The sequence below is a fragment of the Vigna radiata genome, chromosome 11 (genome assembly GCF_000741045.1).
Source record: "Vigna radiata var. radiata cultivar VC1973A chromosome 11, Vradiata_ver6, whole genome shotgun sequence".
Classification (NCBI taxonomy): domain Eukaryota; kingdom Viridiplantae; phylum Streptophyta; class Magnoliopsida; order Fabales; family Fabaceae; genus Vigna; species Vigna radiata.
Genome location: NC_028361.1, coordinates 15799688 through 15812238, shown reverse-complemented (window position 1 = coordinate 15812238; position 12551 = coordinate 15799688). Strand labels below are relative to the sequence as shown.

Here is a 12551-nt window from a genome sequence, read left to right as displayed (position 1 = left end):
CTCTAACCTGGCTCTGATACCATGTTAAAGTTTAAAGAATAATTCTGATGTATTATTTCAAGGAATAGAGTACCATATATATACATACAAGGATCCTATAATCCTTCATCTATTAAAGGAAAAACATATGCATAAATCTGCACAAATTATAATAATATCTAGAATATAACTAACATAATACTTTATTGCCTAATATCCTTTAATAGAATATTTGACATATGTTAACAAATATCAATAATCATCAAAATGAGTTAATATTTCGTAAGAAAAGTTAAATGTATTATTAATATAAAATATGTTAATAGTTGTTATTATTGGAATTATCAAATATGAATCTAAGTATTAGAATAAAAAAAGGTAAATATTATATAAAAACAACAACCAAAAATTTATTATTTAAAGGCTATGATTTAGAAACAGTGTTAATATTTAATTTGTAAGTTAAATTCATATTTCATTCGCATTATTTTCTTTCAATGATCATCTGTCAAAAAGGTCTAGTAAAAATATCAAAGTCAATATTTATCTTAATGACTATCTACAAATCCATATATAATTCTGTTTCGAAAGATAGATCATATATTTTATTTAAAAAAAAAAATCAATTGTTCACTTAAAAAAAAAAAGAAACACTTTGAAATGGTAAATAAGACAACCTTGGAATTACACGTTAGTTAATACTACCTTGTTCTTGGTAGTTGTCAGATAAGATCGCACTCTAGTTGAGTTTCTCCCATTGCTCTTCTTCATCTCTTACCTATTTAAATTCGAAAACCTTAACGAATGTTTTTGACTTGAGAAATTAGAAAGAGAAAGACAGAGAGAGAGATAGAGAGAGGAAAGGAGTGAAGAACAATGGAAGAAAGTGTGAAATTGGACATGTGGGGATACCAGGTCGCAACTTCTTCGCAGGCCTGCGTTTCAGCCATCAACTCCTACTATCATCAGGTCACACATTTCACAACACCCCCTTTCTCTCTTTCTCTGTATGAATTATTTTTTTGGTTTTGATTTTGACTTTTGTCTTTGCTGAAACTCTTTGATATCATAACTCAAATGGGTTGCGTCTTCTTTGAATAAAGGTTCTCATCTATGGCAGAGAAAGGTCTGTGATTCTGGAAGCAGTGGCACATGACAATCACTGTGTCTTGGCCAACATCTTGGCAGCACATTTCCTTTACTCGCCTGATTATTCTCGTGCTCTCACTTGTCTGCACGCCGCTCAGTCCCACCTTGTACCTTTTCATTTGCTTCTTCTTTTTTCGTCTCTTTCACTCTTTCCACCAAAAGCAAAACCTCTTTGATGCGTTTTTGTAATTCTGCTGTTACAGGATCAGGCCACCTTGTACGAGAAACTTGTTTTCGATACCATCAGTTATTTGCTATCCGAAGATAGAGACGACGATGTAGCTCTTCAATTACATTCCAATGTGAGTGACTCAGTGGGTCCATTTGACTTATATGCAAGTCTCATCAGTTTCGGGACCAATTTGATGTAAAATGACAAAATTGGAAAACCTAGTTGATGCCAAAGTTGTCATTGAACTTTAGTGTAGTTATATATTTTTTGGATGATTAAACTGATGTCTCTTTTGAGGTGGACCAAAATAAGCACAAGTATTTACTCAATTTTCAAGAATACGATTTCACTGTGTTCTTTGCTCTGCTGCTTCTTTATATGTTAAAATGGATCTCGGAGATTTTCCTACTTTTTACATAAAGTTCGGTCTTTGTTAAGTTGAGATTGATATCTAAATTGCTGAAAGTAAAGTTGTGTAGAAAATTATATTGATAAGTATAGGATGATGATCCTACCTGTACCTGAGAAGGTAGTGTGAAAACTTTGATCTATTGTTATTCAGCTGTGTGGAAACTGAATTTTGAACAAGGCTAGATGACCTTTTGCTAATTGCATCTGCCTTTACAATGCTTTGGGATTCATCTGATTTGCTATTCAAACTCTCTTGATTAATGTTGCCTGTTTTTGTTTTGAAGCTTCTAAAGGAGTTCCCAAGAGATCTGGTTTCTCTAAAGAGAGCACAAGTTTTATGCTTCTACATGGGTCAACCTGGTCTTTCTTTGTCTCTTATTCAACAGGTTCTGTCTAATTAAAAACATTTCTGTTTCATTTCTCCTATAGTTGATTTGTGGAATTTGCATATAGAGGTAGAGTTTTATTAGTATAGTATTTTTGTATCATGCCTACTGTTTAAAGAAGTTGCAAAAATGTTAATATAATAGATAATGGATTCTTCTTTAACTTATGTACTGGAGGAGTAAAAGGGTTGTACATCTTAAGCCCACTAAATTAGATTATAGAAAAGTTTAGTGTTACTCAGAACTGACTTTCATCATTTTTGCCTTTATTTTGGGTTGCCTGGAGAGGTTAAGATGGGATTTAGAAGCCTTTAACAGCCTAAATTTGGTTTCTTGTTAGCCATGGGAATATATAATAAACGTAGTTCTTAACCAAAAATTCTCTATTTATTTGACATCTTTTAAAGGAAAAGATAATCTTGTTAGCTTTTAATTGTTATTGTAACGTAATTTTATAATGCAAATATCAAATAGAACCAAACATCAAAATATGGAACATCGTATAATTTGCTTAATTAGAGTCCATCTTTATCCTACCCTGTTGTGTAATATTTGCCATCCAAACAAGATGTAACTGTATATTATTTGTCAGTTAAAGGATATAGTTTGCTGCTTCTTTTTTATTATTATTGATGAAAATTGATACCATATCCTTTTAAGTTTTACAGGTTCTACCTCAAAATGAAGGACAAAACTACATATATGGCATGCTTGCGTTCCCTTTACTCGAGCTTGGGCAGATGGAGGAGGCTGAGAAAGCTGCCAGTAGGGGATTTGAGATCAATAAGGAAGACATTTGGTCACAGCATGCTGTAGGTCAATGTAATTATTAAATATGGGAATATTCACTCTATCTTGAGTAGATGTACTTATTATTATCTTTCCAGTTTTCTACTTAACAATAAAGATTTTTAATAAACCTTAACTTATTCTCTTTACTTACATGACAAAACAAGCTTAAGCTTTCTCCTCTGCTATGTAATAATGTAAGCAAAAAGAAAAGTGGAGGTTTAGAGAAAAATCTATCAATTAACCATTGATTAGGGAATTATCTCAAGCTTTAGTTTAGGCATAATGAAGTCACAATTTATAAACATCTGATACTGTCAATTGAGAAATAAGTTGTAACAAGAAATTTCCATAAATTATATTTTTGTCCTATGTTAGTGTAATAATTGAATTTTGTTACGCAGTTATGCCATGTGCTTCAGTACAAGTGTTGTTTTAGAGAAGCTGTTAAGTTCATGGAAGAATGTTCATCATCGTGGTGTTCTGCTTCATCTTTCATGTAAGAACTTTATTCATTCAACCATGGTTTTGTCTAATTTTCTATTAATCAGCTAAAGAAACTTCGTTCTTTCAGGTTGACACACAATTGGTGGCATGCAGCCGTTTGTTACTTAGAGGGTAATGCTCCTACACAAAGAGTGTTAGAGATATATGACAATTATATATGGAAGGAGCTAGACAAAGATGATTCTATGAAGGCAGAGGTATGTGATTTCATAAGCTTTTTTCTTTACCAGTAGTGTCTTGCTTTCTTCCTTTTCTCATAAGTTCTAATATCTCGGAATACAGGTTTACTTAAATGCTGCTGGTCTGCTTCTGCGGTTGTATGTACGAGGAGAATTGGATATCTATGGTGATCGTCTCAGGTTGCTTGCTGAATGTCTAACTAATGAAGTAAGTTAAGATACACTCTACGTGTTATATGGAATCAAGGAAAAGGTAATATTGTATGACACAGTATGCAAAGGAATATGTATATATATTGGTCCGAGTTTTGTATTCTAGTTCACTTTTTGTTAGGTTAATTAACTGTATTCTCTTTCTATGTATTAAAACTTACACCAGATTTGACATTAATCTGGTGAAACTTCCAGTTTACAACTTGAACGAAAAATACATTACATATAGAACATGAGATTGAATGAACTTTCTGTTTTTAAATGACTTTGTGTTTTTTAGTGATGATTTTTGAGACGGATTTTGAGCACTTGATCAATTATCTTGTCGGGAAACTTTCATTCAAGGATATTCACTGTAAGTTTCTTACGCATTTCATGGATGTATATTAATTAAATGTTCAGGCAAACTGGCATATAGAGTGGCACTTTGATGTCTTGATACTTTGGACTTTGGCAAAGGCTGGAGAAGTTTCTAAAGCAGAAGATCTTCTAAAGGGCTTAAAAAGCAGGTGGAAGTGTTATATTTTGCGTAAAGCAATTGAGATACAATGTTGCATGAGTTGTGATATATTCATGTTATCTTATTGTAGGTTTTTGAGGATGACTAAAAAGAAGCAACAAAGAATGAAGAGAGGAATGATGGTATGCTTCAGTAGCTGCTTCCATGAACATATAAAAATTTCTTTAGATAGCTGTCTAGTTCATAACTTAAACTCTTTATTCTGCGGGGCAACGCAATAACATCATGCTTTGTTGCACTCGTTTTAACACAAGCAATTTTGTCTCATACAGCCTTAACCTGTAAGTTACAGAAAAGGAAATGTATCATTTAAGAAAGTTGATCCACTGTATGGCATTCTGCAGGGAGTTGAAAAAAATAGAGATAAACTATTTGTGGCCTAACAGTAGTTTGTCATGTTCATACTTCAAACAGATTGCTTCCAAGCAATACATAACTGCTTTAAATATACAGCTGCATAGTTTTGTACTACTGTTTTTGCTTTTAACAGTGTTCTCATTAACTAAATATTTTGTATCTTAAATTGAAATCAGCTTGCAGAAGCACTTTATGCGTACGGAATGGGAGATGAGAAACATGGACTGGATTTACTTGATCCAGATTTTGATGCCACTGATTATAAGGTTCGACCGATAAGCTACTTTTATGTACTGTGGCCTCACCTTTGTTGATTTTGCAACCTAACAAAATATCAATTACATTGTTGTGAAGGTCATTGGGGCATCTGATGAACAGGTGGACGTATTCAATGAAGTTTGGTACAACATGTTGCTGAATACTGGAAAAGCGTTGAAGGGTAAAATCTCGAGCTTTTTCTATGATATTGAAACCCACGAATCTTCTTCTCTAACTATTATGATGAAATCCATCACAGCAATCGAAGTGCTGGAGAAGCAAATCAAGAAAAGAGATGGGGTCCCCTACTTGTGGCGTCTACTAGTACGTGCTGTTTTGTCTTTAACCATTGTAGTTATGGTTTTAGAGCATTTTAACCTTTATGAGTTTGAATTACGATTTTATTTTTCAGGAGAGGGGATACAAATTAGCTAACAAACCAGAAGAAAAAACTGCGAACGAGAAAGCCATTTCTTTGGAGAATCGTTACTTTAACTGAGGGAATAATCATAGAACCGAATCGTGACCGGTTCTTTTGTATGTGTATGTATATTTACCATGCCAAAATACAATACTTCATTGGGTAAAATAGCATAAAAAATTAAGTGAAACATAATCCATAAAAGACATCCATACATACGCTTCCTTTTACCATAAATTCGTGTATGTCTGGACGTAAATTAAGAAACTCAAATACTGTACTTTTATTCTCAACACAAATTATCTTGTAAATTTTGATAGGATTCGTGAGTGTCTGCGAATGATTCGAAAACAAACGATCGGAAGTTCTTAACTTTTACCAGAACATGACCTAAAAGATTGGTGACATTATGTGTTGGATGAGACTCCCGAGGTGGGGAATAAGCAACTTCGCATTGATTAAGGTTGTAGGAAAAACCAAAAGGTGGGCCCATGGCCGGTGTTATGAAACCTCTAATTTCGAAACGCTGATCACGGAAAAGAAAGATGGTGCTGAGTAGTGATTTGTAGGTTGACATAGTCGGCAAAAAAAGTTCTTAGAAGACTTTTTAACCGAACTTCACCAATGTAGAACTTCCACGTCAAACCCATAGTAGTTGATTATCTCAAATAAAAGGAAAGCGTTGAAAAAATGTAGTATGCAAAAAAGTGATAAAAGATATGGTATATTTACTGTGTGAGGTAGCACTAAGTGAGTGGTAGACGTTACATAGACACTATTGACTATTAAGCTGAATTTGGGTAAGTTGCCACAACCGTACCGGTACGGGATAACTGACATTTTCCACCCTTTGACGTTACTTAACCAAACAGAGAATAGAATAAAAATAAAAACCCTCGTGCGTTCAATTCCATAATAACAAATTAACTTTCAAAAAAACAACTCATCATGGTTTGGGTGGGGTCAAGTCAACGTTGCCGTCCGACACAAGTGCAACTTCGCAGTCAAACTCCACATCACCACACGGCCCCATAATAAACAATCACTCTTTATTTCACTCCTTTGCCGCCGCCGTCCGACTCCGCACCCGCCGCAGCTCCTCCACCACCTCCCTTGAATCCGGCCGGTCGTCCTTATCCGCCGCCACGCAGCGGAATGCAAGTTCTGCGACGGCGGCGACTCCATCGCTGTCGCCGAGTTTAAAGACCGGATCCAGAACTTGGTGGAGCTGCCCCATCTGGATCCTGGAAACAACCAAATCCGCAAGCGCCATTTCGCGCTTGTCTCTGCTCTGATCCACCGCTTTCTTTCCCGAGATAAGCTCCAACAACACGACTCCGAAACTGTAGACGTCGCTCTTCTCGGTCAACCGGAACGAGCGGTGGTAATCTGGGTCCAGATAGCCCGGTGTTCCTTGAGGCCCGGTCCAAACAAACCCGTTCGAAGAAGACGTCGTGTCCTGCACCACCAGAAGCCGCGACAACCCGAAATCTCCCACCTTGATCCTCATATCCCTCTCCACGAAAATATTCGACGACGTGATGTCTCTGTGTACGACCGGTGGAACCACCGAGAAGTGAAGATACTCCATCACTAACGCCGTTTGTAGCGCGATGTCGAGCCTCACCTGCCACGTCAGAGATCCTTTGCGGTGGTGCAAATGCTCCGCCAGGGTTCCGTTGGGGATGTAATCGTAGACCAGGAGAAGCCCCCTCGGGTCGCTACAGTAACCGTGGAGCTTCACCAGGTTCGCGTGGTGGATCGAGGAGAGGATGAGGATCTCGTTACAGAAGGACTTGGTAGAGAAAGCGGCGGAGGAGTGGTTGCGGTGGAGGTACTTCACCGCCGCAAGGCGACCGTCGCGGAGCTGCGCGAGGTAGACGGACCCAAACCCGCCGTCCCCGATTTTCCGCTTGGGGTCGAAGTTGTGGGTAGCGGCAGCGAGGTCGTCGTAGGTGAAGACCGGGGGCAGGAGACTGGCAGAGCGGTGGTGGTGGAGGAAGAGTGTGGTGGGGTCTTGCTGCGTGGCGACGGAGGAAGCCTTTGATCTGGCGGAGCGGAGGATGGCGGTGGCTACAGAGATAAGGAGAAGCAGGGAGGTGATGGCGATGACGGTGCTGAAAAAGACCATTTTGTTCGGTTTGAATTTGCGAATCCATGGTGGGGTGAGAGTGGATTGGGAGCGGTAGCGGAAGCAGAGGAATGGTTTGTTCTGGGAGGAGGAGTTGAACCCGCAGGTGCCGTTGTTGGCGCGGCAGACGGTGCAGTTAGTGAAGTACGGGTCACGGCTTTGGTCCCAATCGAGTTGGATTCCGTTCTTGAGGGACAGTTGGAGGTAGCCGAGGATGTCGGTGAGGCAGGGGGAGTCTGAGTACTGAGGAGAGTGGTGGGTGGATCTGCAGTCAGGGAGGAGGTGAGAGGGAGTTTTGATGAGGTGGCATTGGGAGGGGCAGTGAGAGCAGTTGGGGAGGGAAGGCGGCGAGCAGGGGCGGAGGAAGGAGAGGCGAGAGCAGGTGGCAGCTGAGACACGAAAAGGGGTGGCGGAGAGGTTGATGGAGCGGGTAGGAATGGAGGGGAAGGAGGGGCAGTTAGGGTGGGGCGTTGGGAGAGGGTGAGGAGAGAGAGTTATGGAGGAGGTGTTGGAGTTGTAGGAAAGTATGGAGAAGGAGAGGTTGTTGATGGAGATTAAAGAATGGGGGCTGGCGCAGGTTATCTGGAAGGAGGGGTGGCCACAGCCTGATGTGGAGGAGAAAGGGAAAGGTGGGTGAGAGGAGAAGGGAGGGCAGGGATTAGGGTTTTTGTTTGTGTTATTGGAAGAGCAAGTTTGAGTGTTGCAGGGTCTGAAGAGGTAGAGGAAGAAAATAATGATGAAAAGGGCGGAAGACATGGAGAAGAAGAAGAAGAAGATAGAATCATGGATGGAAGGGATCTGTTTTAACCGATATGGGATCTGGATTCGGAAGAAAGAAGTGAGTGTTGTGTTACCATTACAACTACTCCTAGGTTCTATTCTATGTTGTTGGACTTGGAGAGAAAAGAGAGTCACGTGCAGCACTGGGATAAAAGACAAATACTCTCTTCTCAAAATAGTCTATAAGTAATCACCTTTTAAGTAATTATGTTTTTTATTCCAAGTTTCAGATGTTTATGTCTTAAAGGAAACATAAACTTTATTTGGATCAAGAGATTTGCAAAACTGACCTCAATTTTTCATTAATTGTATTTTCCCATCAATTCATTCAAACAAAAATAATTGTGGAAAGATGGAAGTGTTGCGCGCCACTTCCGCTTGGTGGGGCCTTCCTGCTGACCGCCGGAATTCATCTCTTCTTTTCTGACTACCCTTTTCACTGTTCCAAGCAACTTCTTTTTTTAATTTATAAAAAAAAAAAAAAACTTATCTCCACAAGAATTTTAAAATTTAGCATCATTTAATGCACCTTACCGTTGAACGAACACATGTACTAATTATGGAAATATAAAATATATTTCCTTCAAAAATTTGTAAAATATTAATACACGTTTAGGGTTACAATAATAGTTATAAATATTTTCAGTGAAAAATATTTTGAACCATCATGATACTTTACAAATATATTAATTGTGGTACATATTACATGCTATATAAATAAATACAGTACTTGGAGAAATATAAAATTGCAGAAAATATATAATTATGACAATCTTGTACTTTTAGCCAAGTCAAATATAGTCAAGGAGTGTACCCTTTTATAGCCACGCATCTAGTTTTCAAATTAAAAAAAAATAATGTTTAAATGTATGTCGTCAAACGTTAGTCTTTATTCGAGATTATATACCAAAAAAACAACAAAAATAAATTTATATTAATTAAAAATATAAAAAATAAGTATAAATGATTAAAAAAGGGAAAATTAATGAAAATTTTGTAAATAATTTTATTAATATGATCAAATAAAAAAATGTGTTAATTTGATTATGTATAGATTGATCCAATTGTCTTCCTATTAAAAATTTATGTGTGGTTAAATGTTAAAATATATTTAAATATATTAACATAGAAGTTTTTCATGTTACAAGTCAAGTTGAAATAAATTAAATAGAATTCTATTATGAAATATGAGTAAACTAAAATAAGTTGCTCTGTAAAGTATCATTATTTAAATTAATTAAATTCATGCTTAATAAATTGATGTAATTGTATTACCTTAAATAATAAACCCTAGAAGGAAAAAATTAATGCATATATCAATCAGAAATGAATAAAATGAGTAAGAATTCGAATCATGTTTGGAAAAAATCAGAGTAAATTAAAATCATCCAAGAAAAAAAAAGTAATGTGTAAATATAAGTCAAATTAAAGTAGTTCAAAATAAAAAGAATAATTGAAAACAAAATAAATAAATTTTTATTCAAGTCATTTTCCAAATTCTTCTAAAATTTGTTTTAGAAAAATAATGGATTATTTTATATCATTTTAATTTTGATTAAGCATGTTACACTTCTTCAAAACATACTTGAAAAAATCAAACATAGTTATAGGCCAATCATATAATTAAAACAAAGTTATCCTCAAATAGTATCGAAATTATATTTAGAGAGCCCTGATAACGGTCTAAAAACCGTTATTTTCATACTTAAAATTGATATTGAAACACACCCTTTATGATTTAGAATTAGCTAGAAATCATGTAAATTGCTTAAGTTAGAGATTAAGAAAGTCAAAGTGAGTTTTCTGGGTGTTATGCTTGGTTTTCCCTTGATACGATCTGGTACACTTGCTAAAGTGTCAACAAGTTTTTGGCGCCGTTGCCGGGGACTCATTAGTTTAACTATTCTAGTAGTGTGATTTTTTATTGAATTTGACTTGACTTTTTTTGTTTTCGTTTTTGTTTTGTTTTTATATAAAAGTGTTTTTTAGGGTTTTGTTTCTTGTGTATGCAGGAGGCAATTCATACTAGGAGCAAGAAAAATCAACAACCTCTTCTTAAAGGATTAAGTAGAAGGAGAGGGAAGAAAGTTAGAAGGCCATATAGAGAATTATTCCCCTCTCCTAAGAGACTCTTGCAATGCTGGGGAGGAAGCTCCTAGACTCACTCTAGGATATGCATCCAATGTGGTTGGCCCTCAACACTTTAACAACATTGCAATGCCGAGGGACAATGCACTAAACATGGTGATGAATCCAGCGTTGATACATTTGGTGCAAAGCAACCAATTTAATGGACTGTCACATGAAAGTCCATATGATCATCTCACCACATTCAATGAGATTTGCAACACGGTGAAGATCAACGGAGTTCCGGATGACACAATTAAACTTAGCTTATTTTCTTTCTCATTGGGAGGCAATGCTAAACTGTGGCTGAATTCTTTTCTAGAAGGAAGCTTTACTACCTGGGAGGTTGTGGTGGCAAAATTCTTGAATAAATATTTTCCACAATCTAAAATCAATAAAGGAAAGATGGAGATATCTTTTTTTAGGCATGGCATGGAGGAAACCCTAGGCCAGGCGTGGGACAGATTTAAAAGCTTGTTGAGGAAGACGCCTGTGCACGGTTTTGATGATATAACCGTGGTTCTCACGTTCCTTGGAGGTCTTGGTACACGGTCAAAGCTTATGTTAGATGTCTCAGTTGGAGGTAATATCAAGAGAAAGACTGTTGAGGAGGCCTATGAGTTGATTGAAAGCATGGCGGCTAATGAGAATGAAACTCATAGTGAAAGGGGCGTGACAGTTCAAAAGAGGGGAGTTCTTTAATTGTGCACTGAAGATGCATTGCTTGCACAGAATAAACTTTTAACTCAACAATTGGAGAATCTGGCAAGAACTATTGCTCAACTACCTAATGAATTGAAGAATGTTTCGCAGGCACAACAACTTTGTGATCGTTGTGGTGGTGACCATATCAATGGTCAATGTGCTTTTCCAGAGGAGGCCCAAGAAGAAGCAAATTACATGGACAACCAATTTCAATACCGCCAGGGTAACTTCAATTAAGGTAATTACAGCCAAGGTTGGAAGAATCACCCAAGCATTGGGCAAAGTCAGAATAATCAAACTGGACAAACTGGAGGCCAATTTAACATACCACAACAATCACCACTATGGCAATAGGTTTCACTTTTGGCTGAAAAAGTGAACAATTTTGATGAAAAGTTCGAAAATTTTTTGAAGGTGTATGATTCCCATTACAAGAGCAATGAAGCTAACTTCAGGAATTTGGAGACGCAAATTGGCCAGTTATCCAAAAGGGTGGAGGTCGTAGAGAAAAATTAATTTGGGGCTAATACTTAACTTAACCCTAGAGAAGATTGTAAGGTTGTTGTGAGCATGGTTGAGGAAGGAGTGGAAAAAGAAATTGTTGAGTTAGAGAAAATAGAGGATAGGAAGAAAAAGAGAAGAGGGAAGAGAAAAAAAATAGAAAAAGAGAAAATTAAAAAAGATGAGAGTGATCTTCCTTACCCTAGAGGAGAAGAAAGAAAAGAAAGTAATTGTGAGCCCTTTAGAGAAATCTTCAATCAAATGGAGATTATTATGCTATTGACTGAAGCACTTCAACAAATTCATGTCCATGCTAGGCGCATAAAGCAATATCTTGGAGAAGAGATAGATCTTGAAGAGAAAGCTATTGAGGAACATGAAGGTTGTAGTGGCCCTTTGAAGAGAAGAAACCCTCCAAAAATGAAGGATCCAGGAGGCCTTACAATTCCTTGCACCATTGGGAATGTGAAGATAGGGAAAGCTTTACTTGATTCAAGGTCAAGTATTAATTTGATGCCCCTATCTATGCTGAAAAAGATTGGTGGTCTGACATTGAAGCTAACAAATATTTCCTCGGTTGTGGTGGATGGATCATCAAAGAAACTTTATGATGTGGTGGAGGATGTGGTGATTCGCATTGAAAGCCTTGAATTCTTGGTTGATTTTGTGGTGATAGAGATGAAGGAGGATGATAGGATCCTAGTGATTCTTGGAAGGTCGTTCATGAAAATGGCCAAAGTGGTCATAAGTGTCTATTATGGGGTGATTATGCTTAAAGACCAAGAAGAAAAGGTGATTTATAATCTCTCCAAATAGAAGCATATGCAAATAAAAAAAGGGCTAAGTATAAAGCTTTAAAGAAGGATGCAATAGTTGTTTGGCCTAAATCTGCTAAAGTGGTCAAGGTAATAATTGTGTTTTCATGTAGGTAAAGGAAGACCAAGAAGTTGACAAAGGAGGGACAAT

The 12551-nt window shown here is 37.0% G+C and overlaps 3 protein-coding genes across 3 annotated transcripts; 2 read left to right on the top strand and 1 right to left on the bottom strand.

The window, feature by feature from the left end:
* Positions 1–709: 709 nt before the first annotated feature.
* Positions 710–5906, top strand: LOC106777702 (tetratricopeptide repeat protein 38). The gene is made up of 14 exons (XM_014665414.2): positions 710–948; positions 1083–1235; positions 1332–1430; positions 1996–2097; positions 2766–2909; positions 3291–3385; positions 3461–3590; positions 3676–3780; positions 4188–4294; positions 4376–4427; positions 4839–4928; positions 5017–5101; positions 5180–5244; positions 5333–5906. The coding sequence occupies exons 1-14, from the start codon at positions 856–858 to the stop codon at positions 5417–5419; spliced, it is 1407 nt and encodes a 468-aa protein (XP_014520900.1). The 5' UTR covers positions 710–855; the 3' UTR covers positions 5420–5906.
* A 143-nt stretch (positions 5907–6049) lies between these two features.
* On the bottom strand, positions 6050–8514 carry LOC106777701 (LEAF RUST 10 DISEASE-RESISTANCE LOCUS RECEPTOR-LIKE PROTEIN KINASE-like 1.5). The gene has a single exon (XM_014665413.2). The coding sequence runs from the start codon at positions 8226–8228 to the stop codon at positions 6396–6398; it is 1833 nt and encodes a 610-aa protein (XP_014520899.1). The 5' UTR covers positions 8229–8514; the 3' UTR covers positions 6050–6395.
* Positions 8515–11846: 3332 nt separating this feature from the next.
* LOC106776812 lies at positions 11847–12401 on the top strand. Its single transcript, XM_014664280.1, has one exon. The coding sequence runs from the start codon at positions 11847–11849 to the stop codon at positions 12399–12401; it is 555 nt and encodes a 184-aa protein (XP_014519766.1).
* Positions 12402–12551: the final 150 nt, after the last annotated feature.

Bases quoted from the DNA above. Each gene is read 5' to 3' on its own strand.
- LOC106777702 (XM_014665414.2), top strand. From the start codon at position 856: ATGGAAGAAAGTGTGAAATTGGACATGTGGGGATACCAGGTCGCAACT. The intron at 949-1,082 runs GTCACACATTTC...CTTTGAATAAAG, and splicing joins TCAACTCCTACTATCATCAG to GTTCTCATCTATGGCAGAGA. The intron at 5,102-5,179 runs GTAAAATCTCGA...AATCCATCACAG, and splicing joins TACTGGAAAAGCGTTGAAGG to CAATCGAAGTGCTGGAGAAG.
- LOC106777701 (XM_014665413.2), bottom strand. From the start codon at position 8,228: ATGTCTTCCGCCCTTTTCATCATTATTTTCTTCCTCTACCTCTTCAGA.
- LOC106776812 (XM_014664280.1), top strand. From the start codon at position 11,847: ATGGAGATTATTATGCTATTGACTGAAGCACTTCAACAAATTCATGTC.